We start from the raw sequence: 21745 nt of genomic DNA, 5'->3' as shown, positions 1-21745 counted from the left end.
CAAACCACCTGCAACTCAACACCTCAAAGACTAAGGAACTGGTTGTGGACATCGGGAGGTCCAGAGAAGGTCCACTGCCGGTTCAGATAGAGGGGGAGGAGGTGGTCAACAAGTACAAGTACCTCGGGCTGTGGGTGGACAATAAACTGGACTGGTCATGCAACACAGAGCACCTGTATAAAAAAGCCCAAAGCCGACTGTACTTCCTCAGGAGGCTGAGGTCTTTTAACATCTGCAGGAAGCTCCTGAGGATGTTTTACCAGTCAGTGGTTGCTGGAGTACTTTTCTATGCTGTGGTGTGCTGGGGGAGCAGCACAGCAAAGAGGGACTCATCCAGGCTGGAGAAACTGATCAGGAGGGCTAGCTCTGTGGTCGGCATGAAGCTGGACACTCTGGTGACAGTGGCAGAGAAAAGGACACTAAAGAAACTGCTGGACATTATGGACAATGCCAGGCATCCTCTGCACACGGCCATAAACAACCAGAAGAGTCTGTTCAGTGACAGGTTGCTTCTCCCCAAGACAAGAACTAACAGACTTAAAAACTCCTTTGTCCCACATGCCATCAGACTGTTTAACTCCTCTCTGGAGGGGAGAGGGAGGGGAAACAGGAGGACAAAGGAGGGGGGAACAACTAAGCTGCAGTGCCTCTGCACCTCACTGTACAATACCTTGTGCAATACTTTTTGTAAATAGTCAACAGTGCAATAGACTCAATACTTGAAATGTGCAATTCACTTGTATTTTTATTTTTTATTCCTATTTATTCTATTTATCCCCTTTGTATATTTTATTTATATTTGTCTCTGTATTTATATATGTGTGTGTGTGTGTGTGTGTATATATATATATATATATAACAATTCTGTAACTGTAACTTCGGTCGTTGCTGTGCTTTTTGGAAGTCGAATTTCCCAGAGGAACCCACCCGAGGGATTAATAAAGTTCTATCTTATCTCTTATCTTATCTCTTATTTTTCCCGGGAAAAGGGGCTGATTTCTTGGGTGAAACCCTGGGATCTGGTGTCCTGTTGCTGGTGATGAGATGTGTTTCTGTGTGGCTTTAACAGAGCGGAGGACGTGCAGGAATGTTTCACTCTCTGTGCTGTCGCGATGCCGTTAACTGGGAACGTTCCCCTCAGTAATCCACTTACAGCAGGCAGCAAATATGAAGCGGTGGACGTGGACGAGGTGTCGCTCTCTCTGCCGCTCAGGGAAAGTGGAAACAGGACACTTTGAGTGTGATATAAATTCAGTTCGCCTGACGTGCTGTTGTGGCTTGAATGAGGTCAGATTTAAGCAGCGGAGCTTGTGGCTTTGTTCAGGCAGGAGATGCTGCAGATAGGATGGAGGCGCCCGGCGATTACAACAAGCTTCAGTCAGGAGAAGAAACAGACTTCACGCTGTGCTTTGAACCGCAGATATTTATAGACAAAGATGTTGCTACTCTTCTTTGGAATGATGTCAGTGCAGCTGCCATATTGCTCAGAGGAGGCCTCACCTGCTAATTTACGCATGTTTTCAAACAACAACAGTTTATCTTCTGTGATGCAGAATTAAAATGTTTCTGATAAGCAGAAGGAAAAGCTTTCCTCTGTGGGTTAAAAACACCTTTGAAACACACACTTCAGTCCCCTCCACGCCGCCTCAGATATTCCAGCCTCCATCGGCCGAGTCCGGCCCAAGGTCAGGCCAGATGGTGTGGCTGGCTTCACCTTGCTGCTGACCGCTGGTCCCAGCGCAGCAGAGTGGAGCCGCCGCCAAACAGATGGAGAATAGCGGCGAGCTTAAAAACCCTGAAATCTGCAGAGGAGATTCAGCAGGAAAGAAGAAAAAAAAACATGTTTTCTCGGAGCTGTTTGTGCCAATTAGGTGTAATTTTTCTTTACTCGTTACTTTGGATGTGAGTGTGTGTTTAATTTGTCCAATGTGGTTTCAGTGCCGATGCCGACTTCAAAGCCGAGTAAATTACATTTACTTTGTAATGCTTGCATCATTATTCTTCCACTTCATCAGCAACCAATCAGCCTGTGCATGTGTGTGCATGTGTGTGTGTGGACTCCCCTATATTTATACTGATATTATTATTACCACCAGTTACAGTTTGCAGCCATCGAGAGCCCCCATGGCTCCAGGTTTACTGCACGTCTTTGCTGCCCACATAATTTCATTAACAGGAAAGAGATTATTTCCACACTTTCTTGTGTTCTGAGTGATTTATGTTCATCTTACTCCAACATAGACGACCCAACGACTCCAAACTGGTGACTTTTACCATCATGACAGTGAATAAAATGAGCCTATGTTATCATATACTGATATTGGGTTTCGCTCTAAAGATCTGAAGTTTATTAATAATATAGAAAACTGAAAAAAAAACTCTAATCATGTCACTGCCAACTAATTTTCTTAAGGTTGATTAAATATATCAGCACACATGAAAGCCCGGGTGGGTTTTTGGTGCCTGTGGAAATAATAAAGCTAACTTTTAGAGTTGGGGGTTAACTGGAGTCCAATTAAATAGGTTATGATCACCCCTAGTAATATATTTAAAAGGAAGTTAAATATTAATCAAGAAGTTAAAAAACATGGTAAACCTTAACCTTAAATTTAAAAAACCTAAAATGATTTAAGCGATCAAAGCTGTCCAAAGAAAAGTAACAAATGTGTTTTTAGACTTTTGTTTCAGTACTTTCACAGACTAAATGAGTAAAGTTAAAAGTACTTCATTATGGTAACAAGTGCAGGTGCAAATACTTTATACTGTTAGATGGAGATTACCTTTAGGAAGGTTGTGAAGCTCTGTTTAAGAGATTAAATATAAGGTACATTTATTCAATTCAATTTAATTCATTTCATTAATAAATGATGAGGAGATTTAAAAAACAAAAAAACAAAAAAATGTGTCACTTTATAAATAACTGTTGCATTTTTATTTTTGCAAATGTTTCATCTAAAAATATTTAAAAACATAGTTTTATAATGAGAAACATAAATATTGATTGAACTAAATGTGGCAAAATTCTAAAATTTTGATGTTTTATTTTGATTTCACTCTTTCTGATGAGTGATTTTTTTTTTAATTGGATTTTAATAAACATGCAGAAATGCTGTTTACATTTTCAGGTCATGTAGATAAATACAAATGTGAAGTGTTTTACAAACAATACATTTAACAAATATTGGAACTGAACGGCCTCCAGACGGGCTGCCTGTGACGGAGGAAATTAGAGGAGAATCTGATGGATGCTCAGCTGGGATGAAGTGAAAATGATTTGTACTAAATTGGCTCAAACATATAAACCTTTGAGAAGACATGGCTGGAACTCAGATTTAAAATAAATAAATAAATACACACAGTTTGTACTCGGTGTTAGTAATTAGTGAGTGTTATTTTATTTTATTTCCCTTCACTCTCTGAGTCGAGGCAGCAGCTGGAAAGGTTAAAGTGGCATGAAGAGATATTGAAATGAAATGGTTGGAAGGCTAGCCTCGGGCGTTTATTCAAATGACCACATTTTTTCTTTCCTTTCCTTTAATTTTGGCTCAATAAAGCTGGACATTCAGCCATCAGCAGTCAGACACTTAATTAAATACCTCAGCAGTTGTACGAGCTGCGAAGCCTGTTTGGAATAGTAATGGATATAAAGAGAAACATTTGTCAAGCTGATAAGTGAGAGATAAATCTGCTACCGCCTGATCACATAAATAACCCGAAAAGTCTGACTTTAGGCAGACTGGATCAGACTGATGGACAACTGGGATCAGGAGGCGTACTGGGATAACTGGTGCTGCATGTAGACTGCTATGATTTTCTTGTTCCCACTGTAATGAACCTCTATTTGTGAATGGCGGTCATGATAACTGTAGGAAAGCTCTAACACTGAACATCTGTATCAGCTGGGTAATGAAATGATGTTTATCAATATCAGTGTGTGATCTTGATGTGTTGCTAGCACTAACTAAGTGATTAAAGAAAGTGTGATGAAGAGTTCAGACTTTAAGACAGTGTTTATAAATTTGATTTATTTGATTACTGCAAGAAGAGAAGATTATAGTTAAAACTGTATATTAATGTAGTATAGTAGCGTTTATATTTGTGGAATGCATTCCATTTCAAATAGATGCTAACATGCTAACAAAGTAAATTCTCTCTTACTGTACAAATACGACAAAATACAAATAAACTAAAGTAAACGAAAAATTATATTATGTCTTGGTCATAAAATTAGTTTCCAATTAGCAAAAAAATTATTTAAAAAATTATTATTGTGTAATCATGCTAATTAAAATTAAAGTTGTTAAGAGTTACTATGTAACTAAGAGTTACTAAAATAATATGACGTTGGTCAGTAGCAAGTGCTAATATACCAGTTGTTGCTTTTACAAAGCAATGAGGTTAATAACAAATGCGACTATGTCATTGTGCTAACAATGCTAATGTGATGCTAACAACGTTTATAATGTAATTTTTGAATATTTGAATGTAATTTAAAAATAACTCATATTTGGTAATCCAGCTAACTTTGATCTTAAAGTACATTATGAACACTTTTTGGTTGATGATTTAAGATTAAAGATTCTTTATTGTCATTATGTATTCACAATTCTGTGTTCTAGCTCTCTCAATATTTATAACAAACAACAAACACAAGAGTAAATATACACAATTGGGAGAGTTGCACAACAATAGGATGTTTTGCACATCCTATTGTTGTGCAATTGCAAAATGCAATTTAATGGTAGTAAATAAACTTTAATTATAGTGACTTACTTCAGCATGTAGTTAGCTGTTGGGATTTTAATTTGGGATTTTAAAATATTTCGTTCACATTCCGGTCTACTGGTATCCATTTTAAGCTATTAATCCCAAACCAAATAAAAATATTAATATTAACTACAAACTAACAAACAACAGAGACTGGAGCTAAAACAGCTTATTTACAACAGAGGATGAACACAGGGGCTGCACAAAAGACCAGCATAGGATTATGAATAATTATTTTTCAACTGTGAATTATGCAAAAGTGTTTTAGTGGAGTCCAAGAATAAAAATATAATTGTGGAAATGAGCAGGACAGTCCAGGTCAAATACACGAGCGTTAACACTGGAATAGAACTGTAACAGTGAGCTGCAGATGATGGTTAAAGGTTGTTTTTTTAGTAAAATAAATGTCGACCTTCTACTGTACTTCTGTTTTGCTGTTACATGTAGTTAAAGGTTAGTTCCCCTCGGTGCGATGTTTTCTCAGAGCACTTCAGCCTCATTTATTTAAAAGAAAAAAAATATTCCTCCCCAGTTTTATGATTCATTTAACACTAGTTGCTCACGCCTGCCTGCGCAGTAAATTCTTAATATGTACAACATGATTTAATTATTGCTTCACATTTAAGATACAGACAGACACACACACACTCTAGTGATTTTAATTAATGTTTTACGTTCGTAAAATATGTTTTCTTTAGCATTCACTACATCACCATATGCAGTGATACAACCTGTTAAAGGATAGAAAAGGGATTTATATGAAGCATCATTAAGTACAAATCCTGTCCAGGAATCTTATTTTTGACCTTTACTGAATATGTAATTATCATTTATTTTGTTCATACTTCCTTCTTTTTCTTATAAAATATTATTTATTATTATGGTGGAAAAGCCAGAGCACTGACAGTGACAGTGTACAACATTTTGATTGTAATTGGAATTAAATGAGAAAGAACAAGGACTATAGCCATAAAGAAACAAACAACTTTACATTTTTAAAGATTGAACTCTTTGTAAAAGCAGCACTGGAGCATTTTCTGCACAACGCAAACAAAATCCTAAATATAGACTCCTGAGTAGATGAGTGTAAACGCCAGCATCTTAAAGGCTCTCGGGAAAACAGGTTTTATTTAGCGATGTTCCTAACAATCAGTTTTATGAAGTAAAATGTATATATTTGTATATAATTGTATCCAAAATACTTCATTTTGAGAGTAAAGTTGACTGTCAGTCGACTCCCATAGTTGTAGTTCTTATTATCTCAGTGTGTTTGTGTGCTAAATAAGAAATAGGTTCATCGAGCCTATTAAATCAATCGCTGATCAGATCTTATTTAAAAATGTGTTGTTTTATACTTTGTTGAGGTTAATTCGAGCATCTCTTTGTAGATTTGTTTATTTGTGGTATTTTTATTTAGCTTGTGTTTTTGTGGCTGTTTGGCATCTCTGAAGTTGTACTTGTTGTTGTTGACCTGTGTATTATATACAGTTGTTTTTATCTTTGTGGTGTTTTATTGTTTGGTTCCTGTTTGTCTCATTAGCTCTTAGACGTATCTTTTTTCTTTGTGACTTTCACTGCTCTCTGTGACGGAGAAGCAGTTTTTATGAAGCTTTGCAGTGGTTTTGCAGCTGCCTGTAGTCATTCTCTAAGTGTAGTTGTGTCTCACATCTCTTTACTGTGTTTCCACAAGCAGTGTGAATTCAGTGAATATATTCATGCAGCCTGTGCCTAATAAATGTTTCACAATAAAAGCTCTGTTAAGGGAGCCCTTAATGTGAAACAGGATAAAGGAAGTGTTGAGTACCAAATGTACTGATTTCAACCAGCCAATCAAGGTGATGCTTTATACTAAAATGTGTTGAGGAAATATGGTCTGCATCTGTAAAGTTTGCGGTCTCTTTACAGTAAAACAACTGCATTTCTGCAGTTGTTTTAAAATCTTGTTGCCTCGATCTCTATTTTTATTTGGTTTGATAATCATTTTATTCATTTGATTTCAAGCCAAGCCTCCTCTGGACCTATGCCCTTTGCCCTCTTCAGCCATCCTTCCACTGCTGCTGCTCAACCTCGAGGCCATTACTTTGCTTGTTTGCAGCTCTGAGTAATGAGAACAAACTGAAGGCATCAGTTTGGGATTCTCAGGTCAGAGACGAGTCCACAGGTCGTGAACTCATTGAGCTTTTATGTCTGGAAACAGAGTTTGTTTTCCCTGAAGGTCGGCCTCACTTCAGCGATTTACATCCCGTCTTCTTGATGTTTTCATAATGTGATCTTTGGTATTTGGAGGTTTGACTTCACCTTTGGAGGCTTTAACACAAATGCTGCTGCTGAGTTCAGCTGCCGAGATACCTTTTAGCCACAAACCTTTTTGGCTGTGATGAAATTTTTGTCAAACCTCTGCAAAATGTCAAACTTTTCAGGAAAGAAATTAGTCCTTTTTTTCTGTTTTTACTTTTACCTTGAGGCAGTTTGGAGTTTATCTGCTGGGTTTTAGGAGGATTTCATCAGATGAGAAGTTGAAGGATCCTCTCGGCCGTGAGAGAATTTAAAAAATCTTTCAGTCCAACTTGAAAAACATGCAACACTGCTGCTATGAGGATTTCACATGATAGTAGCGATACCAGGGATTCTGCTGGATTTAAACAGATACTTTATAATTTAGAACACCTAAAAACAAAATATAACATAAAATAAATAACAGCACATGAAGTCCAAATACATGCTTTTCATTTAAAATTAAAGCTCATCGTTGTAGTTCAGAGTAAATAAATATACAAGCTAGAATTGAGGCCCAGAATTGATTAGAGTCCCAGAGCATTGAATGTGAAGATTTCAGCTGCTGACCTTTTTATTAAACCATTTTAACCACTGTGGCCTCCTGGAATTTGTTTTCAGACCAAATTCTGCTGAAAGTTTTTCAAAAGCTACACACAAAAGGAATAAAGAGCTCAAAGTCTGACCTTTTCAAGTGACTTATATAACTGTTTTCTTTTGTTTTGTCCAGCTTAGCAAATTCAAGCGTCAAGTCAGCTATACAAAATCAGCACTGAGTGGAGCAGGCCTATTGATTTTAGAAAACAATTTATTATTACTATTTATTTATTTACTTATTTTTCAGTGTTTAAACAGTAATTCAGGTATTGTTGTTTGCAGTTATTTTTATGTATTTGGGGGAGGAAAACCTCTTAATAATTTGCTAACTAATGCTAACAAGGCATATGAAGTCTCCAACATGGGTAAATTAAAGTTGAGGTAAGTTAAATTACCAGAAAATGCTAATATGCCTACGACAATGCAATACTACCTTGGCCCAAAAAAGCTTGAAAAATGCTACACCTGCTAATAATCGAACCTACTTTTGCTTCCTGAGTATGGCAATTTCGAGATGAACAGAATCAACTTTTCAGGATTTACTTACCTGGATGATTGAGCATGCATCAAGACATGTTAAAGCTAAGTTTTGGCTAAACGTTTACCTTTTCAACAAATGCTAACTTTTGCTAATAAAAAAGTGCCTAACAGATTGCTTTTTGAGATGGCAAAATGTAAAGGGCTGAAACGTGTTTTATATTTCTTCATATATAAAATGCATATTTAAAAGTTAAAAATCAAAAAGTTAAAAGGGCTAAAACTCTGGCTAATTCAGCTAAAAGTACAAAGAGACATTTCGTAAAAAACAATGTAAAAGTAAGAAGAAAATAACTGGCAACACATTCTCCAGTGCTTAGGAAAGAGTTTAACAACAAAACAAAATTGGAGTAAATTTGCTGATAAACGATAAATCTTGAAACCTGAGATAAATAGCATTGCTAACGTAGCATAAGAGCATAAGCTACACTAGTGATTACATTGTTTTTCAATGGAAAGTCTTTTCTTAAGCTTGGAAACTGTAATATATTGTAATCTGAGTTACTTTAGTGGGGGTCATTTTAGCAGAAGTAAAATAATGTATAACTCTATTTTGCCCCTGGAAATCCCTGCAAGACCCTTGAAGGTTGCCTGGAGTTTGATGGATTTCAGTTTGAGAGCCAACAATTATATTTTCATATCTAAAAAGACAGAATGCGGCTCTCTGTTTAAATCTACAGAGTATTTCTTTTTTTTTTAATTTAGCAGAGCAGACCCCTCACTGTAACCTCCGTGAGAAAGCCAACAGCTTCTAGGCTTCCAGGTTCTGTCCAGTTTCTTCCAGGTGGTTCCCAAACTGTTTCCAGGCCTGTTCTGGCATATTTCTCACTGTTTGCATCGTCTGTGGATGTTTATCTGGTGGCAGCTGTTCTCTCAACGTGCACTCTGCCTAGCAATATGGTACAAACCCGTACACATGCAATGTACTGCTCGTCATGTACTGCCGTAAACTACAACTCCCAGGATTCCCAGAGGGAATCTGGGTGATGGGGGACACTGGGTTGGCCATATCGCAGTGTGGATACATGGAGGAGCAGAGGCAGGTTGATTAGATTGGATTTGTAGGTGTGCTGGGGTGGACAAATCAATGGAAACATGCAGATGATGATTGATGTTTGGACATCCTCTGCATTTCAGTCAGCTTTAACTTTATTTAATTGTACTTAGAAAATTTTGCTTTTTGGTTTCTGATTATCTCTCCATCTAGTTTTGACCCAGTCATAAAAATTACAAGTTTTTAAACAAAAGATCTTTTGTTTAAATGCTTACTTCATTGTTGTTTTTAACAACATCTAAAAGGTTTATTTGCATGTTTTTATGATTTGAAAAATAGACGATTCGTTCACATTAAAATTAGACGGTGATTAGATTTTTGCGTGTTTAGCTGCGGGTGAGGGTTTGCAATGTAGGGAAAAATGTAAGATCCACTCATATTTTAGTGTCTCACAGGGAAAACTCACGGATCAGATGAGTCTAGCTTTAACCTTAGTGTTACAGTTTTTGCTTTAAAATGTTGAGTGTGTGTTTTATGCCAAGTTTGTGTGTCTGGGTGTGAGTTAAAAAGGCTTACATGTGTGTGTGTGAGATTTCATGCTTATGAGGACGTGGTTGTTTTTCCTCTGAATTTCTCACTTTTCCAGCTCATATTTATGTCCTGATGTCACACACAAACACACACACACACACACACACACACTGGCTGCAGTGTTGCGTCACACAGATGATTTTTCAATTGCAGAGACAAATATGCTGATCGTCATGACAACGCTGCCAAAATACAGCTGGGGAGTAACCTGAGTTCAGTGTGGGGGAGTGAGTATGTGCTGGTGTTCCTGTCGTTGTGTGGATATGATCATTGGGTCACTATGTGAGGACTCTCGCTTTCTTATGGGGACAAAGACCGAATCCCCACAAGGTCAATAAATCAGTGGGTGAAGAACTGGTTCAAGATTGGAGTACACTTAGTTTGATGCTAGGATAATATTACCATAAGGTTAATTTAATCTTACAGGTTACAATATAAGGTGTGAATAAGGTTAATTTCTGGTTAGTGTAATGGTAATACACTATATGTATATATAAAATAGCATAATTTATATTTAAAAGCAGTTGGTTTTCCAGTCAGGAACTTTCAGGAAACTGAAGGTGTTAAAGAGAGTTCAGTTTCCTTGAAGTGGGGTTATATAAGGTCCTGAACCATAGCTGCTGTGTTTCCTGCAGCAGGAATTATTAGGCTCAACCCCCTAAGACGATTTTATACAACTAAAGGAATCAGTATGAGTTCAAGTGGGTGATAGTCTTTGGACTTCACAAGACTCCATTCATAAAAAGTGGAATTTGTCCTCATAAAAACAGGGCTGTTTTTAGTCTACTGGTGCAGCGACTGGTTAGGTAGTTCTGTAGTTTTACTCTGTTTATTTTTGGTGTTGTTGGATTGGTGTATTTGGATTCACACTTTGACTTATTCACTGTTAGACCAGCATCGCATCTTTGTGGATGCTGCAAGAAAACTTTGAGAGCAGCTGGAGAGTGCTGCTTCTGCAAACACACCAGATAATAATTTTAACATTAGGTTTAATTAGAAGTTAGTGTGGCTTGACATAGTGTTAGTGTAATCTTAGAATAAGGTTAAGATGATGGTGCATATCTGAAGTGAAGAAAACATGGCTGTGTGAAACAACTTATTCTTATATGACAAGATATGAGATGTTTTTGCAGAGTGTATGCTGCAAGGAAACACTGGTTTACTCTCTGTCTGTCTCTCTCAGGCAGTATGAAATAATTATGGGATGTTCTGTTTGTCTCTGTGCTCCAGGAACTCAGCAGGGTTTTTTTTTTCCAGTACATACACAACATCTCTCCAAAACATTTGTACACACACACACACACACACACACACACACACACACACACACACACACACACACACACACACACACACACACGTATTTAACCTCCAGCTAGCAGGAAACAACAGAACACGAACAGGAAGAATCTACAACACTTTCATGTTAAAACATCTCTGCTGTGTTCCCGTTGGCTCCAACATGACTCCCGTACAAACAAGACTCCTTATTCAGCCTCTTACATCCAGGCCTCTGAATATCCGTTCTGAGCTGTTTACTGTCACAAAAGTTTAAAAAAATAAATAAATTATAGCGTCTTCTATTATCGCCACAGGCCTCCACACTAGGGGGCGCTGTAGATACTTGCTTTGATCCAATCACATGTTCTTGTTTACTGATGGGCTGTTACATAGAGATGGTGCATTTTAAATATATATTTTTGTAGTTTTAGATTCAAACTACGGGATCATGATGGTTAAACAAACTCACAAAAGCGATCATTATTATCATAATCTGTATGTTAACATAGAGGAAATTAGAAAAACGAATAAATGAGTCTAACTGTCAGCACAATGTAATGTTGGTTATTATTTATTAGTGTAAGGTTAGATTTAATGGGACGGTAGGACGGCAGTGTGATGGTAAAATAGGGTTCTGGTGAGATTCATGTAACATTAGGATAAAGTTAGTTTAATCAGATTAAGGGCAGGATAATGTTATGGTAAGGGTTATTGCAGTGTTTGGCTTACGTTACTGTCAGCGTATTGCTGGAAAAATGTTTTGATATGAAATTAGGATGAGTAAAGTGAGACTAATGAAACAAGGTTATGAAGGAGTTAATATAATGTTACAATAAGGTTGGTTTAGCAAGCTTAATGGGATGACAAGTTTAATTTTAAGTTTATTGTAATATTTGTTTTCAACAATGTTAGAAAAAGGTTTGGCTTAAGTTGTTTCAAAGTTTGGATAAGGTTAGACTAAAGTTAGTCTGGTAAGCCTATAAGGTCAGTATCCTGTTAGGATAAGGTTTTGGTAAGGTTAGGATAACATTACTGCAGTATCATTAATCGGGCAAGGTTAGGATACTATTAAGGTAGGGTTAATATAATGTTTTAAATAAGTTAGCAAGATATTAGAATTGGTTTTTGGTTATTATAAAGTTAGTATAAGGTTGGGGGTAAGGATAGAATAATTTTACTCTAATGTTAGAGTATAACGTTTGTTTTAAGTTGCTATGAAGATAATGTGAGGAAAGGTCTTGGGTAAATGTGTTACAGCGTTTCATTTAGGCTAATGTTAGCATCATTTTAGAGTAAGCTTTGGGTAAAACTACTACATAGCGAGGATAAGGTTAGAGTAAGGTTATTATTACATTTTAGTTTACTGTTAGCATAACGTTTGGAAGATGTTAGGGTATTGTTACCTCAAAGTTTGGATAAGGTGAAAGTTTTTTGGCTAAAGTTCTTGCATTTCTTGGTTTAGCTAAACGTTAGCATCATTTCAGACTAGCGTTTTTGGTTAGAAAAAAGTTATAAAATCTCAAATAAAGTGAAATTCTGTTTTCTGGTGTTGTGTAAGATATTGTTGGGACAGGGTTAGCTAAAGTGTGGACGTGTTTCATATTTAGATATCGTTACCGGTCTGTTGTAACAACCGTATCAGGGTCAGAGAAGTTTAGAGCAATTAGCGTCTGAAAAATCTTCCTCCCTGCAGATGAACTTCTTCATGTGTTTTTAGATTTTGGCTTTTGATCCTTGCAATGGAGTCATCATGTTTCCAGCCTTTTGGAGCGATGGATTTTGTGCCACTTTATTTTTAAATGAAGAAAAACTTCCCTCCGGTCACAGAGGGGGAGGAAGAGGCGGGGATGGGAGCATCGCTTTCTTTTTTTATTATTGTGATCGATTCAGATTGATTACGTTCACATATTTAACGTGACTCGCTCCTCTCTTACTGTTGCTTCATTTGGAGCCAAAAAAAAAAAAAAGAGGGGGCGGCCGGATGACGTTCCGCTGCCGCCACTGCCGCCTCCTCCCAGAATGCATAATGGCGGCACTCAATATTTCAGACGGAACAAATGAATTGCGCGAGGCTCTTTTAGCAGAATAAACTGCTTTTGCGCATCAAGACAAAGTCTGGGGACTAAGGGACCGAGGACCTAATGTGTTGTGACAATAGACAGTAGAGAGGGTGTGTGTGTGTGTGTGTGTGTGTGTGTGTGTGTGTGTGTGTGTGTGTGTGTGTGTGTGTGTGCGTGCGTGTGAGTGAGACAGAGGCAGATCTGTTCCAGGGACTGTTTTAGTGCCTCATCAAATATTTAGTTTGATTGTACATGGTCCTGTAATTGCCATCTTGGCTTGTGAATTATTGATGGCGTGTAGCAGAGCCAAGGAGGGCCCTCATCCACACACACCCACACACACACACACTGCTCGCTCATGTGCTGTAATAAGGCCAGACAAAAGCAAAGACACACACACACACACTGAGGCTGGTGCTGAGGCCAGTGAATCATCATGTAATGGTAATGGGCATGAAGCTGCTCTTGTTTCATATCCTAATTAGCTGCAGAGGAGCATCATCTGAATTCCTCAGTAATTATTTGAAGAGGGCGTTTCAACAACACGGCAGAGTCAATATTAGACTTTACTCGACCTTCTAATGAGGCGGCCCTTCTTCTTCCTCTCCTTCTGATGTTTTTGTAGCTCAAGCTGCCTCCCAGCTTCTCCTTCTTATTTTCTCGCTTTTGTTTTTCAGCTGCAGATCCTCCACGGTTTGTTCGTTAGCTGCAAACAAATGAGATGTGACGGCGAGGCGGTTAGCGGGTTAACCAGGACGGATTGCTGTTAGCTCGCCGGCAGCCCCGGCTCGCCACGCTTGGCTTTGTGTTTCGTTTCAGTTTTGTCACCCGTAAGATGAGCTGGAGCTGGTGGCGAAGGTGGCGGCGTGCTGGCCCAGACTCGCCGGGCGGTCAGGTGGTAAACCTGCAGCGGCGGGTGGCGTGGTGGCTTCTCAGAGAGCATCAAACTGTGAGGGCGAGCGGCGGCGGTGGCTGCAGGATCAGCAGCACGGCAGCTTTTAAAAATACTCCTGCTGAAATATTGATTTTTTTTTCTGCTTCTTTTTCTTTCTTGCCTAACGTAATAAGTGAGACACTCCAGGGAGGGCTGTGTGTGTGTGTGTGTGTGTGTGTGTGTGTGTGTGTGTGTGTGTGAGAGAGAGAGAGAGACAGAGAGAGAGAGAGAGAGCATCCTTGCTCAGCCCTCAGTGTGTGTGTGTTCATTTGAACTGTGTGTGTGTTCATCAGGGCCTTGTAATCTGAGCCTGACATAATTGCTTCCCATAGTGCACTGGGTGTGGTCGGGGTTGACATCATCTAGAGTAGCCGGCGAAAATGCTGAAGTCAGACCGACGCCCCCCCCGATGTGAGCTAATTTAGCTTTAAAGGCGCTCCACTGGAACAATTACACCAGCCGCGGTCACTTTCCTTCTTCCATTCAGAATTAAAGGCCTCAGCAGCGATTGACCACTCACAGGAAGGTTTCAGGACTTTCTGCAGCTACCACATAAACATCGAGGGCCTAGAGGTCAGAGGTCACCCAGGGATGACTGAAAATGACTAGAAATAACCAGAAACTAATGAATAAGTGACCAAAAACAGAATGTATATATATAAACCGAGATACAGAAGGTCATCAAACAACCGCAGAGAACCACAAAATGGCTTTAAAAAGAGAAAAATTACTACAAAGACGACAACGACGCACAAAACAACGGCGCTGAACTGTAAAATGGATTCAACGAGATGAAAACAAGAGCAATTAGAACCAAAGCAATGAAACAGAATTGAATAATAACCAGAAATCGAGATGGAGAAACACAAAACTACAAGAAATAATGCAGAGAGAGATAAAACGACTTCAAAATGACACAAAAAAGGACTTTACGGAAAGACACAAGGTCAATGAAAGCCTTCAAATAGACTTGAAATAACTGTAGAGAGAAACTAAATGAGGCAAAATCCCAAAGGACACAAAACAACCACAAAGAGAGAAAACGGGATCAAAAAGAAAATTTAAAGGACACAAAATTACTTAAGACAAACAAAACGACCACAATGACACACACAGGCCGACTTTAAAGACGTAAATTGGCTTCAAAGAGACAAAAAAGGAGCCCAAAGGACACGACATGGTTTTAAAGACCACAAAGTGAGAAAAAAACTGCCCTTTTAACAGCTTTCTTCTGATTCGCTGCCCCTCTCAAACAGAAGGTTCAAGCAGCAGGTGGGAAGGACACAGAAACCTTTATATATATTTTGTTACCCGTCCACCTGAATCCACACTGATGTAACCTGACGTCCACTTTAAAGCCGCGTGTTTCCCGGGTGCTGCCGCTCCGTGTGACGGGAATAATGGGAACGGTCTGGTGGATGGTGTTTAATATTCCCACAGGGGAGAACCAGGTTTGTGATTTAGCTTTAGTTCCTAGGAGGGGAAATCTTTTTTGACTTTAATATCATGTTGAACACAACTGCTGCTGTGTATTCCCTCCACGCCGCCTGCCAGGCTGTGCTCTCCTGAAGGGCAGCGCTGATTTCAGAGCTGCATTACGCTCCGCTCTCCGTCCTGCTATAATTGATTGTCGGTCGGTGTAATGAGGTGACAGCTTACACCAGCAGACTCCGTCTCTCTCATTATCTTTACCTCCTTTTTAAGAGCCCGAGAAGAAGGAGTAGAAGAAGGAGTCGGGCGGGCTAATGACGGAGCTCCGCCTGCACGCTTCGCTTCATTATTTATTGTGTTTTAATACGTTTTCAGGGAGGAGAGCGGCGCTCCTTCACTGTCTCCTCGTCCTCTCACCTGCAGTGCTGTCGACCTAATCCTCAGACTTTCATCTGGTTTCAGTGGGAAAAAAAAAAGGAAGCGATCCAGGTGAAAACTGCTTCCTCCATGTCAGGTTATAATACTCGAGTACTGCGAATATCAGCCTGGTTAACTGCCAATCAGGAAGCAGGTAACAGCGGGCTGTTTTCCACTGTAGGAACTCGAGGTCAGTTTTATCATGTCTATGTGTGCTCCGACTGCAGGACCTGCCCTGTGGGGCTTCTTTAGGGCCGTTTAAGGGCAGCTCCCTCTCGACAGCTCGGGGAGGCTGCTGGTCAAACTGGGAGAGGACTACAACTAGAAGCCTGTGATGTCCACATGCGAGGTGCTTTTGGTGTAACTTGGATACGACCTGCAGAAGCAGAGGCCACCAAGAGATCATGGCTCTGTTTCAGAGGCCGATACGCTGCAGCTGTGTCATAAGAGGTTCATTAGCCCTGTTTCTTTCCGTTTTACTTTCACTTGCCGGTCAGATTTACACATTAAATAGTATGCACAGCCACCCTTCCACACCGTACTGTTGGGCAGTGCACTGATGATATAACCTGGTGGGTTAAACCACCGGTGGGCCACTGTACTTTTCAGAGCCACAGAGCTTTCAGCGCCTCCACCCTGGTGAGGGTCAATTAGCCACACCTGTCTGCAGAACCGCTCCCAGAATTCAAACACCTGGCTGGGATCGTGCCGGTCCACCTGTGGGGATCCGGTCAGGGTCTGGGAGGTTCCTCAGCAGCTTTTACGATGTGGGGCGGGTTGATTCACTGGTGGAGAACAGCGAGGGTGGTGGTTGGGGGTATCATCATCAGCAGAACGCTGACCTGTAACCAGATGCCCGAGCTGTCAGTGGTTTTAATGTTGTGGCCGTTCTACGTTTACGTTTGGACTCCTTCCTTTGTTCTGATTCTACACAAAAATAGTGGGTGCAGTATGTCGACATGTGCAGATATTTAAAAAAATGTGTGTGTGTGTGTGTGTGTGTGTGTGTGTGTGTGTGTGTGTGTGTGTGTGCTTTAAGTGCCAGTGTGGTTGAAATTAGATGTGCCTGCACTGGAATATTGTTGGTGTGTACACAGTATATACTGTATGATTGTGTGTATTCCATTGTGTATATTGGGTGAGTGTGTAGTGTGTGTGTGTGTGTGTGTGTGTGTGTGTGTGTGTGTGTGTGTGCCCCTGGTCTTGTCTCCAGCTGCGTTTTAATTCAATCCGTATCGATCCATATCAGCTCTCTGAAGGACTCAGTATCATCTGAATGGAGCTCCATATTATTCTGTTCACTGCCATAAAGGGCATTAGAGCCTCCAGAGCAGCAGATCAGCTTTCAGTCAATACACACACACACACACACACACACACACACACACACACACACACACACACACACACACAGCTCGCCGCCTCCCTCTGCCTCCTCGCTGTGTCTCTTTGAAAGGCTTAGTTCACCCCAAAATTTTGAGGATTACATTTGATTGTTTCCATGTAAAGTGTTTCTATTTCTGACTTTATTTATTATCTACACCTAAATGATATTTGCTGTTCAGACCTTGGATGGCATCTGAGGAATGTGATTGGCTGCAGGAGTGCAGCCACTTCCTGATGAAGATCAAGTACCCAAACACTGCTTTAGGACAGCGTGCAGGCAGCAAGCAGCCGTGTGAAATCCTTCTGCAACATGCGCACAACTGTGTTTACAACAAGAGGAAACGGGCCTTTGCTTTCTTACAGAAATATAATTTGTCTGTTAAATCTAGGGACACAAATAATTTATATGAGGAACATACGGATGTTATATATCTCTATGGTGAACAGATTTTAAATCCAATCTCGAAGCTTTGAAATATCTTTGAGAAACACCTCAATTTTAAAAGAATTTGAAGCACGTTTAAAGGAGCACACAGCCCATTTATTTATAAAAATCTGACTTGTTGCGCATAAATGTGTGGCATGTTTTTACAGGGTTTGTGAACACAGGTAGAAATGAATAAAAGGAGCGATGGTTAAAGAGTGTGTGCTTCAGTAATCAAAGTTTATGTTGGAATCTTATGTCATTACGAGCTGTTACGGTGCAGCTGCCGCGGCGCTCGTCTCCGCTCGGATTCTGGATCTTGTTCAGTTTCTATGTCTCTAATGGGTAAAGTAAATAAAAAAGGACAAAGCTTTTGAAATAAACCGGATGAGGGGGAAGAAGTCCCCTCTGGGTGAAACGGCTGTTTTAAGTTGTAAAAACATGAAAGAGTTTAATGAAAAGGGGTCGAGTTTAAGAGTGTTTACGGTGTAAAAACATAATTATCGAGAATCAGGAGTTAAGGTGGAAGTCCTGCGAGTACAAACAGCCTCTAGCATACATCCACTGATAAAGTTATCAAATATGTCTTAGTTCCATCATTAACGAGCAGCTAAACAACGTTTTTGGTCCAAATTTGATTAGAAGTGTAAAAACGCCGTCAGACTGCACAGAACAGTGAAACAGGCTGAGCGCCCGCTGTGTGTTTTTAAAGATATTGTTACTGTCTTATTAAGGTGGAAATCGATGCCGACCTCGCACAGCCCCCACTCCCGCACAGCTCCTCATGCACTCCCAGCATGCTTTGCTAAGGCAGCAGAATAAGGAGGAGGAGGTGAAAAAGATGGGGTGTGGGTATTCTGCCGAGGTTATCCCCTGGTTAATGTGACATGTCTGTCTGCGACCTTGCCGCTTGTTAACTGCCCGGATTATTATTGTGATAATGTGGCAATTAAAAAGGAAGCGCACCATGAGAACGGGGTGGAGGGGCTTATGGTCCGAGAGATGGATGTGCACAGATTACAAGGCAGTGGGAAATGCATTAAGGTGGCAATCCATTCTGACCCCCCCTCCCCCTCCCTTCACCGTCCTCCTCCAAAGCTGCTGGTTATTACCGCCCATCCTCATTGATATCCATTTCCAATCAATACTCCTCTGCTGCCGTAAAAATCGCCGTAAATCAACGCGCGGCGAGCGAGAGATCGGGCGCGCAGGAAGGAAAATCAAAAGGCGGGCCCTAATGAGACGCCATAAGTCTGCAGGAAGTGTCGACCGCCTTTATCAAGACTCCGCTGCAGAATTGTAATTTTATCTGCTGCTCAGATAAAGAGGCGATATGTGACCCGACACGAAGAAACAGCAACACATTCAGCCCTGAGACAGGCTCCGTCCTCTCAGCCTTTCACAGGAAGATGTAGCAAATCTGTGCGGTTGTTAAATAAATGTGTGTGATTTTAGCTTCTGCATGCAGTTTAACATTTTACGTAGCCATATAAGTTTATTTGGACTGACGCTGGTAAAACTCCTCCTGATGCAAATGAGCGTCCTGCAGAGTAACTGAGCCCGGCTTCCTCTGATTCTCAAACTGTGCCTGTGTTCTGGTTCTCGTCCATTTTGAGCAGCAGTTCAAATGAAACTAATCGTATTTCTCTTTTTTTTTCCTGTTTTGTCTACACATCTTTCAGATTCTTCCTGAAGTTCTTCCTCAAGTGCAATCAGAACTGTTTGAAAAATGCAGGAAACCCGAGAGACATGAGGAGGTTCCAGGTAAAAGTCCAGCAGGGAAGCAGTTATCTTTCATGAAAAATTAAAAATCCGAAATAACCCTGAGGGCTGTGTCCACAACAGGTGGTGGTGTCCACTACAGTCAACGTGGATGGTCACGTGCTGGCCGTGTCAGACAACATGTTCGTCCACAACAACTCCAAACATGGCCGCCGAGCCCGACGACTGGACCCCTCTGAAGGTAAGATGTGACTCAAACAGATCAAATTATTGAGCAGGGTGCAAAGTTCTGGTTTGGATTTTTTTGTTGAGGTAGAATAAAGACAGAATCATAAGCTTTTGTCAGAGGTTTGTAGGACTCGTAGGACTCATTCTGTCGGTCATGTCGATCAGAAGATGTGTAGAAGGTTCAGCTGCAGTTGTGTTTAGTCAGTAATAGACTGCAGCTGTTAAAAAAGTACAAAAAACTCTGAGGTTGGGATCGGTTTCTCCAGCAGACTGCAGGTTTCTGGCTCTTTGGAACAAGGTGAGAGGATAAGCAGCTCACAGGTTAATCTGGTCTTCCTGCTTACGTTTGGTTGTTGTTTATTAAGTGAAACGTCAGGCCTGTATGAAACTCTCTGCCGGCTCAGTGTCCTGCTGGACGTTGCGTTCCTCCGGGGCACGGCGAACAAACGCTCCGTTCTTCCACCTTCCAAGGCGACCAAATAAAATGCATCATCTGCGTATAAACTTCACACAGTGAAACTCGACTCTGAGAGCTGGAGCTCAGCGGCAACATATCCTCTGAAGTTGTAAACTTTAACGCCACTTTGCCCTGTCCCCACTCTAATAAAACCCGATGACATAAGGCTCTCGCTTGATTCGACCTACTTGGAGTGCCAGGAGGAGCTTAACCAAAGCTGTAGCAGGTTTTCTGGGCAGAATCAGTAAAAGATATTTCATTTGTGCTCACCGAGGAAGCCCACCAATCACATCCTGTTATATTCTGTCAGAGCATTTTGACACGAGTCAGTTGGAACAAATCAAAAACCTGTTTTTCTTTTAACGTCGTCCTGGTTAAAGTTTTAGGCCTTGGAGCAGCAGGTGGGTGGGGTTACCTGCAAGTCCTACAAGTCAACCTAAACAGGTTCACATTAACCTCCTGTTACTGTCTACAGCTCTTTAGGCACTTTGTCTTGTCCCATTTGGCAACTCGTCTGGGTAACAGAAAGCCTGAGGTTTTTTCAGAGCAGTGAGCCAGTGCGTTTCCTCTCATACATCAAACTACCTCACTTTGCTGTTTCCCTCGACTCTGTTAAAGATGTGAGGCTTTGCCAGGAGAGATGGTGTAACTCCTTCACTTGTTAAAACTCACTTTGAACGCCAAACTCGTGGGGCTCACCGTACGGGGCGCTGGAAGTGTCAGGTGACTGTCGGTGACAGAAAAGTCGACAAGCCGGCGTTCTTACGCCGCTCTTCCTCCTTAAACAGTAAAAAGTCCTCTGACACCTCCCAAACCACTCTGAAGTTTCCCTTGACTTGCGTTAAAGTTTGAGGTGTTTCCAGGAGAGATGGCGTTCCTTCACTTGTTTTAACCCACTTGGAAGCAGGCGGATCTTACAGGGCATCAAGAAAGCAGCATGAACTCCCAGCACTTTTAGCCAAACACCGCCCCTCCGAGGCACACACAGCAGAGTCCTGAAACAATTCAGCACCAGACATCCACCGTGTCCTCCCCTCAGATGCCTCCCTTTGCCGTTTCCTCTGACTTTGGAAAAGTCTACGACTTTTCCAAAAGCCGGTGATGTAATTGTCTCGTTTGGTTTAACCTACTTGCAGCACCAGGTGGGTGGTGTTTATCACACTCGGGGCATTTCAGTCGAGATAAGGCTACTCGATCAAAGAAGAAGCATCTGCCCTTTTTCTGAGCGTGCCGTCCTGCAGGCCCGTCTCCAACCGCGTGGCACGTCCAGAGCTCTAAAACAAACGCTTCTTGACACTAATCTGTCAGCGCCTTCAGCAGGCTGGGATCCTTGTGTGCCTCACCTGTGAAAGTGCCTCGGGATATTTAGGAAAGTTTATCAAATCAGCAGTCAAACATTCATGAGCACAAGTGTTTGCACTGAGGATGCTGCGTGTACTGTACGGCGTCCTGCAGGGGCCAAAAGGGGATCGTTGTTTACCAGCCGGTCCTGTGTCTCAGGCCACGGAGGGAAGCTCGAGGCCTTTCATCTCATCCAGCCTGGGATGTTTTCAGAGACGATAAAAAGCCCCAACATCTGCTCCCGCCTTTGTCACCAGCTCTCAGCCTCCCGTCTCCTCGATAAAACTTTCCACCGCCGGCTCCT

The 21745-nt window shown here is 41.0% G+C and overlaps 1 protein-coding gene across 4 annotated transcripts in view; it reads left to right on the top strand.

The window, feature by feature from the left end:
- Nucleotides 1-21745, top strand: part of LOC147337366 (transcription factor COE3) — a 141587-nt gene that overhangs the window by 74539 nt on the left and 45303 nt on the right. For all 4 annotated transcript variants that reach the window (XM_086304319.1, XM_086304310.1, XM_086304328.1 and 1 more), the window contains 2 exons: nt 19376-19457; nt 19539-19656. In XM_086304319.1, the coding sequence (XP_086160445.1) occupies nt 19376-19457; nt 19539-19656 (200 nt within the window). The remainder of the gene's footprint in view (nt 1-19375; nt 19458-19538; nt 19657-21745) is intronic.

Source organism: Aulonocara sp. 'chitande type north' Nkhata Bay, linkage group LG2 (assembly GCF_057382095.1).
Source record: "Aulonocara sp. 'chitande type north' Nkhata Bay isolate Kocher_YH1m ecotype deep benthic linkage group LG2, A_spYH_male_GT1.1, whole genome shotgun sequence".
NCBI classification, from domain to species: Eukaryota; Metazoa; Chordata; class Actinopteri; order Cichliformes; family Cichlidae; genus Aulonocara; species Aulonocara sp. 'chitande type north' Nkhata Bay.
Note: the sequence above shows the minus strand (reverse complement) of the source record. Positions and strands in the feature narration are given on the sequence as shown.